The sequence below is a fragment of the Simochromis diagramma genome, unplaced genomic scaffold, assembly GCF_900408965.1.
Source record: "Simochromis diagramma unplaced genomic scaffold, fSimDia1.1 OVJJ01000685.1, whole genome shotgun sequence".
NCBI lineage: Eukaryota > Metazoa > Chordata > Actinopteri > Cichliformes > Cichlidae > Simochromis > Simochromis diagramma.
Genome location: NW_024387477.1, coordinates 9145342 through 9160260, shown reverse-complemented (window position 1 = coordinate 9160260; position 14919 = coordinate 9145342). Strand labels below are relative to the sequence as shown.

Sequence of the window (14919 nt, the reverse complement as noted above, 5' to 3'; positions counted from 1 at the left end):
ACATTTCTAACAACTGTTGATCAAAGGGCTGTACATTTAAAATGATCAAAAGAGATAAAATTGGCAAAATTTAAGAAAAGAAGCATAAAATGAGAAAATTTGAGTAAGAAATGAAACAAAATAGAATTCATTCTGGTTTAAAATGCCAAGGAATAAAAGTGGGTTTTTAAACTGGTTATGAAAGTGTCTAATGTTGGGGAGGTCCTGATGTGAAGAGGGAGTTTGTTGCACATTTCAGGAGCAATCACAGCAAAGGCACAATCTCCTCTGTGCTTTAATCTGGACATTGGGACGGCTAGGTGCATTTGGTACCCAAACCTCAATGATCTTGAAGGAATTTACCAGTTGAAAAGATCACAAAGGTACGAGGGTGCTGACCTGTGCAATCCCTTGAAAAGTTAATAGTATTAGTCTGATTTAAGAAGGAAAAATGAGATCTAGTATAATATTTAAGTGCAAGTTTGTGGATCTCAGATCTTGTACCTTTTACTCAATTGATATCTTTAGTTAATGGTTACTTTTCAGATCATGTTACAGATGCTCCCTGAATGATAAAAGCCTCTTATCTCTGTATCTGTTTTATGAATAAGATTTCAAATATATGAAGGGTCAGGTCTACTGTTCCTACTCCCTGAGTCAAGAGAGAGAAGCAGGTCACAGAGCAGCAATGCTACAGAGTATGAAGGTTTGATGTGATCTGTATACAAAGAGGCTCAACTTTAAATATGTGCAGTGAAAGTCCTCAAATAGTCAATTAAATGCCCTTTGTAAAGCATTAATGTCTACTTTAGTAATATTTAAGTGTTGCTTTAAAGTATGTTCACTGTCATCCTGGTAGTTCAACCAGGGTGATAAGGTGCCCCCTTATACTGTGTGCCCCAATGTGACAGTCCTCCATATTTAAATTACTTTGGTTTGCAAAATCTGCTAGTCACGAAAACAAGTCTGATTATCAGATCTGCTGCTGGAATAACACTGTTAATAGTTATTGCCACGCAAAAAGGGGGCATACAAGTACAGCTATCCACGAAAAGGTTTCTTCACTGAGCTATAACATAATCTCCCACATCATGTTTATTGTGATTCTTACTATACCCTGAGATATTTGGCAAGGTTTTATGTAACTAAACAGATTTAAGAGAAGCTGATACTTTTTTGACGAAGGGGGACAAATATTTATTGAACCTTTGAATTCGCGAGTTTGTACATCGTAAGAATTGTCCTGCATGCGGTGCCGTACACGTGCATCCTAGCAACAGACATACACATCCAGAAGGTGGGTCAGTGGTTTAATTGAACGAGTAATCGCAGTTTCGCTTTTAAAAAAAACATTTTTATAATGAGGCTACTCAAACTCTTCATTGCCAGCTGTTATTAATATTAAGTAAATTAATATCATAAAGATAAATGTTACAAGCGTCTGTCTGATTTAATGTTAGCGAGCGAGAGGAGATGGATGAAAGTTCACCTCTTCGTATTTATGTGGAAAGAACACTGGCCATTATTAAACCAGATGCCATCGACAAAGCTGCGGAGATAGAGAATATTATCCTCAAGTCGGGCTTCACCATCCTGCAGGTATGTTAAAGTTTCTTACGTTGGTAAATTACAAGATGAGAACTGTGGGGTGCACTTTGTTGTGTCAGGGACGAGGCTATCCAGCTGAGGATTTTTGAGGAAATAATTTATCTATTTTCTATTATAAGAAGTGTGATATCTTCGTTCATATAAATGCCCCTTTTAAAAGTAATAGATTTTCTTCCTTTGCAGATATCAGTAGCGCAAAGGTTTTCCACTAAAGGGCGTTAATATCCAATGCAATTCAATTTTATACAGCGTCAAATCTCAACAGCAGTAACTTCAAGGTGTTTTATTCTGTATGGTAAAGACCCTACAATCAAACGTCCTTCTTTGAGCAAGCATTTGGCAACAGTGGAAGGGAAAACTACCTTTTAACAGGAAGAAGCCTGTAGCAGAATCAGACTCAGGCAGGGGTAGACATCTGATGCAACTGGCTGGGGGTGATGGGAGGAAGACAATAACTTAACAACAATAATAACAAACAATAGTTGATAATACAACCACTGGGCACTTTATTTCTAGTAAACCTGGATCCCCTTTTCCCTCAGAACCACCTGAATGTTTCATAGCATGGTTGTCGGAAACATTCCAGTTTGAGATGATTTTAGCTTTGTGACATGGCGCGTTGTCTTGCTGGAAGCAGCCATCAGAAGATGGGTATACTGTGTCATAAATCGATCGTACATCTGGTACCTGAAGTGTGCCAAGAAAATGTACCCCACACTATTACACCACCACCACCACCATCCTGAACCATAGATACAAAGCAGGATGGATCCATGCTTTCGTGTTGTTTATGCCAAATTATGATGCTCAGTTTATACTTCAGAAGATCTATGACTATGCATACATGCCTAAGTGCATTGAGCTGCTGTGACGTGATTGGCTGATTAAATATGACAGGACAAACCATTTTTGCACATGGTAAAAGCAATTGAAGTATGCATATGCAAATAGCCTCAGAATACCAGCCTGCTGAAATTAAACTGATCTACTGTATCTGATGTGGTTAGAGATAAATCATGACTGTGTTCACCACCATATGTGCTTTCTCTGCCATATCCAATATTTAATCCCTGCATTAGAAGCGGAAGCTGCTGCTAAGTCCAGAGCAATGCAGTGATTTCTACGCAGAGGAGTATGGAAAGCATTTCTTCCCCAGCTTGACGGCCTTCATGAGCTCTGGCCCCATCGTTGCCTTGATGCTAGCATGCGACAATGCTATCGCCCACTGGAAGTCCATCATAGGACCTGTCAACAGTGCCAAGGCCAGAGAAACCCATCCAGAGTGGTCAGTGTCATTGCTTGGGATAATGAAAAGTGGGGTGTAATTAGATTTTGAATAGAATAGAAGAAAATCAAAGACTGACATTATTACACAATATATACTGTGCAGCATGCTCACACTTTGGTGTAAAAGCACTTGAATATTTCTCTGCAAACCTGCCCCATCCTTGGACTCAGACAAATGAATAACAGTAATAATGTGTATTATTTACATGGCATTTTTTTTTTTATATAAATTTGACTTGTATATAACTTACAGTGTTTGATTGTAATTCTGGATCTCAGCCTCAGAATTTTAGTTCACCGTGTCCTTTGACTGACCCATCATTAAGGCTTGGTATATTACTTTTATCAAAGGTATGGATTAAAGGTCAGCTCTGTTAAAACTCATACGCAGATGTACAAATAAAGAATGCTGTACTTTTCTTCAGCCTTAGAGCAAAATATGGCACTTCTGAGCTACAAAATGCCCTTCATGGAAGCGATTCATTTCAAGCAGCTGTAAGGGAGATCAAATTCATGTTCCCAAACTGTAAGTAATTTGCACACCCTCACATAATCTTCTATACATAGAGATCTTGTGCATATGCAAGTGTTTTGAATGCTTTTCATTCTTTGACCTATGTGTTTTTTATGCAGCTATAATTGAACCCTTACCCTCAAGAGAAGAAAATGAAGAATACCTGAGCAGGTATATAAACCCAGTTCTGCTACGCGGGCTCACTGAGCTCTGCATGAACAAGCCACTCAACCCCATTGTAAGTATTAGAAGCTACACGTGTTCACTCATTAGCCAGCTGTTTAGAGCTTTGTGAACATGGGGATTGGTATCTTGTATGTTTGCTCCTGATAGATTTGGCTTGCAGACTGGCTCATCCAAAACAACCCAGACCAACCTCAAATATGTGAAGCAGTCGTTGTGGAAGAGGAGCAATGAGAGGCAAACAGTGGGGAAAAAGGAGCAACGAGCACAGAGTTTAATGTCTTTCTTTTTGACTGAGAAATGAATCTGTTCAACGCTATAATGAAATAAATCATATTTTCAGTCGTAAGCATCTGTTTGCTTTCTGGCATAAATCAGCAATAGACTGGTGATCTGACTAGGTTGTACTTCACCTCTTACCTAAGCCCCAGAATTTGGGTTAGGAAAATGGATGGATGGATGAAAGTTAAAAGTCTTCTTATCACTTAAATATAGACACAACTTCTTAACCTTTAACTAAATACATCAAAAATGGCTGTGGCTCAGGAGGTAGAGTAGGTTATTTTCTCATTAAAGGCAAACAAAAGTGTTTGGTTGAATTAAGCTTTCATAAAAGAAAGAAAGCACTTTCTTACTGCTTGTAGTAAGGTTTGAACTCTCAAAGCACTTTCTAAGCATTAAGAACAATTCAATGTAAAGTTGTGTTAGTTTGTCCAGTTACTTTTGAGCCTCTGAAAATGGGGGACTGCGTGTACAATTGGCTGTCATTCCTGAAGGGTCATGCAACACTTTTGCCTAACTCCCTGAAATAAAGTTGCACTGTAATTTGAATCTTGTGTGTCTGTGTTTTTAAATCTATGGTGGCGATTACTTATGAACCTAACTTTATCACGCTGGGATGAAAGGTCTGGAAATATTCGCTGTAATTTAATCTTTGAATAATTTGATTTGGGCAGCTCCTTAAACTATTTTACAGCAGGTTTGGCACTAATTGAACATACAGTGTTGTGACAAAGTATATTTTTCAAACTTATGTCCCATATATCTTCTGATAATTGTTAACCTAGGTCTACTTCCCATTGAGTTGCAGTGGTTTTAGCCCTAGCTGGGAAAATACGTGTGTCTGGTGCTGCACTTTCAAAGTCACTCGTGTGTGATCTTATGTCATTTTTTACCTTGAGATATTTAAAGAAGCCTCATTGTGAGTGAACTTGACTTTGTTGGAAGGATATGAAAGTTACTTTTAGGTAAAAGTGGCCATGTTAAATATTTCTTTTATCCTCCGTGCAAAACAGTGCACCATCTGACTTGGAAGGGGGAAAGAAAGTATTCAGTATTATTGGCAATAATACTATTGGTGACTGTTTAATGTCGAAGAGCCACTCCATCTCCAACCCAGCAGGTAACACTGCTGGTCGACAAGGCAGTAGACAGCAGAGTAAATATTCGGCAGCACCAAATAACAGGACAAACAATTTTATAGGGTCTGCAAATGACGCTGTTTAAAAAGAGTGCATTTTGAAGTAGTGAACATGGTTGCACTGAATCCATCCGATAACCTGGGTCGACTGTATGAACCCAGCTGAGATCAGAATGTTACTTGTTGACAAAACACTCAGTAACTTTATTTGATTTTGATGATGAGAGATGAGATGAGATAACCTTTATTTGTCAGTTGCAGGTCTTTTGCTCACAACCGAGATGACAGACCTTGCCGACCGTACATACAATACAAACATCACATTGGGGAGACAGGTCAGGCTAGGTAGCGAGGAAAAAACATCGAAATGTGCAACACAAAAGGATAATACAGGAATGCACAGGTATCAACACACCATATCACAATAAACACAGTCAAGCTCTGTCAGTTCTGTTGCTGTTGCTCCACTCAGATTGATTCACTATTAGTGAAAATAATAACTTATTTGTGCATTTGGGTCTGCTTATTCAGTAAGAGGGTACTTCCAATACCATTTCCTACATTTATATGCTAAGATTGTTGGAAACAGATGATTGCAGTTACCCAGCTGTGAACATTTTGTTCTGCAGTGTGTGACTCTGTTTGTTCCTAACTCACCAGGTATACAGAAAGCTGCTTATACTGTAAACACAAGTGCTTATGACTAGCTCAGGATATTTTTTTTCTTAAATAAATGGACTGAAGCATTATAACCCAAGTGTATATCCTTTTATCACACACATATTTCTGGTAAAAGGATTTAGAAAAAGAATGACAGAAAATTATGAGTTCTGTCAACACACTTCAATGCTTTTGTATCTGATTATACATGTATAATTGTGTGTATTACAACCTCAAAGCCAATCAATTAGCTTTTACTGTGCACTGAAGACATTTGAGTGTGAAACCAAAAGATGAATTTGAGAAGAGAGATCAGTTTCATTTTTTTTATTGCCGTTACTGGCATCTAAATGTGTTTTTTTTAAAACATAGAATATATATAACTACATCAATTCTATGACCCATAGACTTCATCATATTTCTTATTTCTTCATTAGTTCATTAGTAGTCTCTTCATTAGTTATGTTGCTCCAGGGTTCTTTTTCAGCACCTTTTTCAGGGTTTGTCTTTTCAGTCTTTTCTTCATGAGTTGAAATGTTCAGCTGGGTAAAGATCTGGTGATGGCCAAAACCTCTCATGCCACAACCGCCACTGTGCTTCACAGATAAGCAGATCCCTTCTTTCTCCGTATATTGGGCTTTCCATCACTTCGGTGGAGGTTAATCCTTCTCTCATCATCAAACTGTTCAAGAACAGCGGTGGTTCATCTTTTTACTTTTCTTTAAACTTCAGTTTGACCTTCTAATTTTTTACCGCTGGTCAGTGGTTTGGATTTTGTAGTTTGGGCCCTGTTGTGTTTTCTAAGCCTCCTTCACAAGTCTTCACAGGCGAGAGCAAAAGAATTAAACTGAGTGAAGGTTCAGGGCTACGTCCCTATTTAAATAATCAATAAGGAAAAATAGATTATTAATGGATTACTGTGCCAGTGTGTTTTGTTACTTTATCTGAGCTGTTTTACCTATATCTCGCACTCTATGAATATGGATATAACTTGATGACGTCACTTTATGATTTTTTTTTTATTAATAATGAAAACTTCACTGGTAATTTTCAGACCAAGTTCCCTGAGTGGAGCTGAAATTACCGAGCAGTGAACACACCATTCTGAAAGTACTCGGAGTTCCTTCCTGAGTTCTCGAGGCGTGAACATCTTTTGTAGAAAAACAGAAAAAAACTGTCTCACATGCGATTGGTCGGTGCCGTGAATGGCAGCAGAGATTTTCCAATCAGAGGGCTTCTGCGCAAAAAGGTCGTTTTTTTCTCCTGCTGGTTCTAGAAAACCAACCACGAGTTGCCGTCGTGTGGGAGAATCCATCTTGAAGAGAGCTCTCCGGTTGTGTGATTAGTAAGTACGTTTCTGTATTTCATTAGCCTGATTAGTTTTTTTCTCATTATATTGTCATGTAAGTAATGCGATTCTTGTAATCTATTTATTTTTTTAAACAGTTGTTTTTTGGGGTACGTGCAGGTAATTTTTGTAGTTAGTAAAACTGTAGACTGATATTGCGGCCGTATCGGCCTCGGCATTACGTAACTGCGAATTTGAGTTGCATAGTCCCGGCTCGGTTTATCAGCGCGATACATATGTGTACAACTTTTCTAATCTTTGCCCTTGGCAGCAATGCGCTAAAGATGCAGTTTGGTTACTGTGATGTGTAAGTGAACGTAACTCTGTGGCCATTTCCCGGCACTCGGTAATAAGCGGGGCTCTCTGAATGCAGGGAACGCGATCGCGCCGGCCAAAATGGTGGGAAAAGCACGTATTGGCACCATGGAAATGGCGAGGCATGCACGGCATGACACATTATATAACCACCACAACTGTATCACTAATTCCTTACTCCATCTTGTTTGTGTTGGGGGACTTAGGTATAATTGTGCAAAATGTCTGAGTCAGAGCAACAGTACATGGAAACATCGGAAAACGGCCACGAAGTCGACGATGATTTTAACGGAGCCGGCCTCACTGAGGAGGGGAACGACGACGACGACGGCGCCGCCGCGAATGACTGCGGAGAGGACGCAGGGCCCGAGGACGACGACAATTCGCAAAACGGCGGCACGGAGGGAGGCCAGATCGACGCCAGCAAGGGCGAGGAGGATGCCGGGTGAGTTTAAGAGGCCTGCTGTGAATCTGTGAAGGAAGCAGGCGTCCCTAATGAGCGCTAGCGGTTTGCCACGGCTCTTTGTTCAACCGGCCTTTTGTTGGCGCCATGTGCAGCGCGGAGAGGGGGGATGGGCGCCACTGTAAAGATTAAATCTAATATATAGTTGCTTAGAAAAGCAGCAGATACGGGGTGGGTGCTGTACCTCTACCATGGGGATTTCTCACTTTATTAAACCGGCCTTGAAAGATGGCTAACGGCTAAAAGCTAAAGCAAGTGCTACCTACCTACCTACCCCCCCCCTACATTAGTGGGTCACCAGATGTTTTGGGACAGCCTGTATATCTACACCCCTGGTTCTACCCACTACCACTACTGTGTGAAGCTTGTTAGTGGTGGGGGGGGGGGGTGCCTGCAGCTGCTGCTGCTGCTGCTAACAGTGTCCCTTCTCCTGTGCTCAGGAAAATGTTTGTTGGAGGTCTCAGCTGGGACACAAGCAAGAAGGATCTTAAAGACTACTTCTCTAAATTTGGCGAAGTGACAGACTGCACCATCAAGATGGACCAGCAGACAGGCCGGTCAAGAGGCTTTGGTTTCATTCTGTTTAAAGACGCAGCCAGCGTAGAAAAGGTAAGTGATGTAATTATGTGGACACGTGAGGCATATTTTCACAATGTGGGCAATTTTACATGTGTTTTTTCTTTGTCTAATAGGTTCTTGAACAGAAGGAGCATAGGCTAGATGGGAGACAGATTGACCCCAAGAAAGCCATGGCCATGAAGAAGGATCCAGTAAAGAAAATCTTTGTGGGCGGACTCAACCCTGATACTTCAAAGGAGGTCATTGAGGAGTACTTTGGGACCTTTGGAGAGGTACATTTGAAGCATTTGTCAGCATGTAAAGGAATTAAGTGGGTATATTGGAGGTGGCTGCTACAAAACTCTGATTTCTTTGTTTGTAGATTGACACCATAGAGCTTCCGCAGGACCCAAAGACAGAGAAGAGGAGGGGATTCGTATTCATCACGTACAAAGAAGAGGCTTCGGTGAAGAAAGTCATGGAGAAGAAGTACCACAATGTCGGTGGTAGCAAGGTAATGGCACAGCAAGCTTGCCGGCTGAAATTTAGTTAGCCAGATTTATAAGTCTTTGCAAACGTTTAACACGATGCTCTTTGTGTGACATTGCAGTGTGAAATTAAAATCGCGCAGCCCAAAGAGGTCTACCTGCAGCAGCAGTACGGTGCCCGTGGATACGGTGGACGTGGGCGAGGACGTGGAGGTAAACACCAAATCTGTGTGCACTTCAGAAGACTCTTGATTTCAATCATGGCCTAAATTTGTTTCTGGAGACTTGTGACAAAAGCTTTCTACTTATTTCTAGGCCAGGGCCAGAACTGGAATCAAGGCTACAACAACTACTGGAACCAGGGATACAACCAGGGCTATGGTTATGGACAGCAAGGCTACGGATATGGTGGCTATGGTGGCTATGACTACTCTGCTGGTTATTACGGCTATGGGGGTGGCTACGATTACAGTAAGCGATAAGTGGCCCCAGGGAAAAGAAACAGAATGAGAGAAACTTTATTTTCTTGGTCCTCCTTTTTGTACAGAAGAACTCAGTCCCTTTTTCTCTTGTCCTCCAGACCAGGGCAATACAAGCTATGGGAAAACTCCAAGACGTGGAGGGCACCAGAGTAGCTACAAGCCATACTGATCACACATAGTGCAGGTATGCATTTCTGCATCATCCGTGGTAGTATGAGAACATAGCTGTAACCATTAGTGCCTTCTGACCCCAGAGATCTCCATCTACTCTAAGTCCATTCCAGCATTGTTGTGGGGTTAGGGTAGGCCGCCTTGTGGGGTCTGTGATCATTAGAGATGGATTCATTCCACCTGTCGGCCATCTTTAGATGAACCTGTACTGCGACTGCTTGATCAGTACGCGTCGAGTTTGTGGTGGTTGAAAGCGGGAATAAAGGACTGTTTCACCTTTCACCAAAGTGCTAGGTGTAACAGCTAGAGGTCGTGTCCCCCTCCCTTCCCAGCCCCTGCCCCCGTCCAAAAAGTGTGTCTGTCCATCACTGACCAGTCAAACTCATTCATGCACCTGTCTGTCTTTGTGTAACTGCATGCCGCATTTGGTTTATTCTCAGTAACGTTAAGCACCGTGTTTTTCTCTCAAGGTCTAAAGTAAATAAGAAAAAGAGATCCATGGTCTGACTACAGCGAACATGGGCTCTGGCTTTTCCTTTGGAGTTGGCAGAAAATTTGGACTCATGCTCCATTTGTACAGATCAAGTGAGGAACTGGGGAAGCAAATGTCACTTTTCCACTTTTTATTTTATATTGTTTTGTTTTTTTTTTGTGTCCATTTACATTTCCAGTGATGGAAGTGTTATTTTTACTGTACTTTTTGGTACCTTTTTGAATCTAATGTATTGTATGGTTGTATTTTTACATGTCTACTGGATTTACAGATGAGCAAGAGCTTTTAAAGCTCGCGAATAAAACAATTTTTTTTTCTTTTTCTTTTTTTGGTTTCCTCATTTTGTTTTGGTGTTTATAGATTTTGTTATTCTCCCATGCTGAGTGTTGGATGTGAGTTGCATGGCTTCAGATGTGGGGTGAGGTTAAAAAAAAAAAAAAAAAAGGAAAAAGGGATTTATACTAATCAAAGGGTTCTTTGTAAGAGTGTCAAATAAATATTTGCAGAAGGCCTTGTAGACAAAGACAACCAGCAATTATTTGTTTTTGGGTTTTTTGTTGTTGTTGTTTTTGTTATTTTGGCTTTTAAGGAGATTCTTCCCCCATCATGTCTGCAATTTTTAAGTGGCTTTACTAGTGTTATTCAACTGAACGCAAGCCTGTTAAATGTAAGAGGGTATTCCCTCTCTCACTGGAAATTCATTCCTCTAGTGTCTTTGGCAAATTGGTAGAAATAAACTTTTGGTTTATATTACACATGGATCTTTCTGTTATTATTTGTAAAGTTAACGTTAAATGTTTTTGTACTGTTAACTGGCTTGCTTGTTTCGTCTCAAGTAATGTTAACATCTCCACGGGAAGCTGTGGGAGAGGGCTTCACTACCTGCAGGATAACTTGCTGAGTGTAACACCCACCCCACTAGATGTTAAACTGCAATACTTGAGCAATTTTTGTGAATGTGTCCGGGAGTTATAGTTGTCTGGTAAGTGCTTAACTCTACCATGCTGTGTATTAAGAACATGTTGCCAATCAGTGTTAAGTCACAGCTGATTATGTGAACTGCTGTCAGCAGAAAAACGATACAAGAACCAGGATTACAGTAAAAAACAAAAAGTTTTTGTCAATATTTTCTTTAATTTATTTATTTTGTATTATAAAAGTGTGGAATTTCAAAATGTCATCTTCTGGTAGACTACATTTCCCAGGTGGCAATGATATGTTGTGGCTTGTAGTGTTTACCTCCAGTCTGTGGGGTGTCATCAGAGAGGTGACTGGTATGATCTGTTGAAAATGAGAATGACTAAAACATTTGCATTGATATTTCACTTTAAATGGGCATAGTTTGAAACGAATGACGACACTGATCCAGCAGTACCGTTATTTAAAATTCACTGTCACCGCTTTGATATTCTCTGAATTATTAATTTCCAGATAGAAGTCCAACTTCTCTAAAGTGAACCCCCACAGTAGTCTGTGTTGAGTGGAAGAGGCAACATGTTCTGTGAAGCTGTTTGGTCTACTGGAGCCTCAAGAACAGATTTTAATCTCTACCTCTAAATATTATGAATGTGACCACCTGACTCTGTCTGATGCAATTAAAATGTTTTCTACAGGTTTGACAAACCTTAGATGTCTTCCTTTTCCAGTTTGAGGTCACTGGCTTTCATGTCTGTGAAAAAAATGAAATGGTTATATTGTGGTGTTGAGGTTTTTATGGACTGAGTAGATAGCATGCATATAACCTTGTTTACAATGTTAGTCAGCTAACCTGTAAGGATGCGATCAATACATTGCACCACCAGCTCTGCATTCTCCATGCCAAAGCACATGGGAGGCTTAAACTTCAAGACGTTCTCCCATGGGCCATCAGTACTGACGCATATTTGATCCTCCTCCTTCAACCTGATATAAAAAGGACAAACTCCAATCACAGAACAGCACTGGGGAGTAAGCTTTTTTAAAAAAACATAAAATGTAAAAACTAACTGATAACTAATATGTTGCACTGCAGTCCCTCACCTCTTGACCACGTGCGCTGCAGCTTCTGTGGCAGGAGTCTTCTTCTCTCTGTCAGTCACCAGCTCAATTCCCAAAAATAGTCCAACACCTCTACAGAAATAAAGACATGGCCTTTTATTGGAATTATGAAAGAATTAGCATACTTGTCAAATATATTTACAAGTTAAGTATTCACGTTTGCAGCAGTTTGCAGTCCATGTCTGAAAATCTGAGATTTTTGTCATTTATATCTAGCTTTTTATACTGCAAAGGGTAAACACTACCAAATATATGTATAATAGGGTATGGAGGACAATTTCTATACATTTGAATAATTGAACATTCTAGATTAAGTAAGATCAAAACATCACACCTGCAAATAAAAGTGAGATGTCAACGAGGCACTGTAAACATGGACATGTCTGTAGGCAAGCTTTAATTAGTAGAGTCACTGGACTTCATTATACGGCAGCTCAATTAGTTATTTTTTAAGTGCTATGAACTGCAGGATACCGCTGACGTAGCATCCTTACCTGACATCTCCAATTATTTCATGTCGTGCTTTCAGTTTTGTGAGCAAATCTTTAAGGTGGGCTCCGACCCTCACAGCATTTCCTCTTAAGTCTTCCTCCACGATCACATCAAGGACTGCTAGGCCAACTGCACATGAAACTGGAGTCCCGCCGAACTGCATGAAGTTGGAGAGTAAAATAAGTGATTTATCTTGAGAATATGCATAAAAGCATTATATTTAAAAGTAACACAGGAACTGTGAGTGAAATGTACGTTTTAAGTCTTAAAATGACTCTTATTTCTCTCTTAATGTCATTTTAATATTAATGGTAAAATGGTAAAATAGCTATTATTATCAAATACCTGGTTGTGTGTAGAGATCGGGCATTAATTTATGCTACATTAAGGTTTCTGTATAGTCACCGTATTGAAGTACTCCACTCCGTTGGCTGTAAAAGCTCCAGCTATCTCTGCAGTGGTTGCTACGCATGCCAGGGGATGCCCATTGCCCATCGGTTTGCCCATGGTCACAATGTCTGGGCAGAAATCGTCTCCCTGAAGCTGAAAAGCCCAGAAATGATGTCCCACACGCCCAAAACCTGTCTGCACTTCATCTGCCACAAACACGCCACCAGCTGAGCGCACATATCTGTGGAGAATACGAGGAGGAGGCACCACACTTTCATTGTTGTACAACCAGCTGAGCAAAAACAACCAGATAACTGAAGAATTACTCACTCTGCAACTTTAGGAAAGTATCCTTGGGGCAAGATTATTTGTCCACCAACACTGGGCAGGGATTCAGCAAAGAAGGCTGAGATCTAAAGAAAAATAGATAATAAATATGCACTATAAATGTAATGTGCTTATTATTAGCACTGTTCTGAGTGTGTGTAGTAGAGATTTTATTGAGCCTGCATGGAACTGGGTTATAGTGTACCTTACGGCCTTTTTTGTGAACATCCTCTATAAGGTCTTTTACTGTATCAGCATATGCTTGGCCTGGGTTGGGGTGATCTTCTCTGTATATGCCTCTGTATGTGTCTGGTAGAGGTGCCTGGGAGGATGAAAGAACATGTTCTTTGAGATAAGCAGGAGTCTAGTGCTGGGTAGCAGTTTTTGTGATAATAGGTTTCTAAATTTACACACCACATGAACCCATTCTTTCTGTCCCGCCAGTTTCCGGAACTTGTAAGGGCTAATGTCGATGAGAGACATTAGATGCCCATGGTATGCACTAGTGTAGAAGGAGAGCTCATTATAACTGAAAAGCACGTGTAATTGCAGGGGTGAAAGGGCTGCAATGGAGCAAAATACTTACTGGTCAAGAACTACGACATCTTCATGTTGGGTGTACTGACGTGCCAAGCGTAGGGCAAGATCATTGGCCTCTGAACTATCAGGAAAAAAAAGATGTAATTGTACTTTAGAGAATGCTTTTTTTTAGGAGTATGAGTGTGCAACAGAATACTCACCCAGAGTTAACAAAGTAGAAGACACACAGTTTCTGGGGGAGGGTAGCAGCCAGGCGGTCAGCATACAGGACTATGTTGTCATGCAGGAATCTTGAATTTGTGTTCAGGACGTCCATTTGAGCTGCTGCAGCCTTTGTAATGGCGGGGTGACAATGACCCACTTTAAAAAACATACATACAACATGTCAGTAAGGGCGTTAAAACGTCCTGCCACTAGGTGGCAGAAGTGTAATACACTGTATTTTTTTAATTGGTTAGAAAAAACGGACTTGAGACTGGATGATAATGTTTTTACCATGTTGGACGTTACTGATACAGTCCAAATAGCGTTTGCCATTTTCGTCAAATAGATACTGTCCTCGTGCTCTTACTATTTTCACTGGGTCTTCTGAATAAAACAGTTTACATGACTGTCTGTAATCAAAGAAATCAATACGTGTCATTTGCACTATATGCACAATAAGCCTGTGAGCAAGCGCCAAGAAAACACCCAGTTTCATTTTACATACCCGATTAGTCTATTCCTCATTGCAAGAGTTTCTTCTTTCCGAAGTTCTTCTTGCGCCATGACAACTTAATCTCTGGCTCTTTTAATTTCACGTATACCAAATACAGATACAAATACAATGCCATAAACTATAACAGCTATTGACTAGAAACTTAAAAACTGTTTCGCTAACTGACCCAATACGCATGCGTCGGTGGCAGAGCTGAGTTCACTTCCCACTAAGTTCAAACACTTTGTAGTTTTAACTTTTCTTTTCCCCTGTCACAGGTAAGGTAGGGTATCTAAATTTAATAAATATTTTATTATTCGACCTATATTATAAAATACCTTTGCCTTTATTGTTAGACAGGAAGATTTGAAATTACGCTCTCGCTTTAACCAGAACGGTGTCACTGTGGGACGGTCAAAGTGACAGAAGCTCGTAAAATAATTGCAATGTGTTTTGCTGTGAGTTTA

The 14919-nt window shown here is 40.3% G+C and overlaps 3 protein-coding genes across 3 annotated transcripts; 2 read left to right on the top strand and 1 right to left on the bottom strand.

The window, feature by feature from the left end:
• The first annotated feature begins 40 nt into the window (after positions 1–40).
• nme5 (NME/NM23 family member 5) lies at positions 41–4402 on the top strand. Its single transcript, XM_040016041.1, has 6 exons — positions 41–1276; positions 1440–1578; positions 2667–2872; positions 3300–3400; positions 3508–3626; positions 3722–4402. Exons 2-6 carry the CDS (start codon positions 1453–1455, stop codon positions 3803–3805), a joined length of 636 nt encoding a protein of 211 aa, XP_039871975.1. The 5' UTR covers positions 41–1276; positions 1440–1452; the 3' UTR covers positions 3806–4402.
• Positions 4403–6871: 2469 nt separating this feature from the next.
• hnrnpaba (heterogeneous nuclear ribonucleoprotein A/Ba) lies at positions 6872–10724 on the top strand. The gene is made up of 9 exons (XM_040015399.1): positions 6872–6996; positions 7521–7759; positions 8218–8386; positions 8470–8628; positions 8718–8849; positions 8946–9036; positions 9139–9294; positions 9404–9489; positions 9947–10724. The coding sequence occupies exons 2-8, from the start codon at positions 7536–7538 to the stop codon at positions 9472–9474; spliced, it is 1002 nt and encodes a 333-aa protein (XP_039871333.1). The 5' UTR covers positions 6872–6996; positions 7521–7535; the 3' UTR covers positions 9475–9489; positions 9947–10724.
• On the bottom strand, positions 10508–14899 carry phykpl (5-phosphohydroxy-L-lysine phospho-lyase). The gene is made up of 13 exons (XM_040015392.1): positions 14465–14899; positions 14251–14369; positions 13956–14115; positions 13802–13876; positions 13630–13717; positions 13421–13537; positions 13219–13301; positions 12904–13129; positions 12501–12655; positions 11989–12078; positions 11738–11871; positions 11594–11638; positions 10508–11250 (listed from the first exon to the last, which is right to left on the bottom strand). Exons 1-12 carry the CDS (start codon positions 14521–14523, stop codon positions 11595–11597), a joined length of 1350 nt encoding a protein of 449 aa, XP_039871326.1. The 5' UTR covers positions 14524–14899; the 3' UTR covers positions 10508–11250; position 11594.
• Positions 14900–14919: the final 20 nt, after the last annotated feature.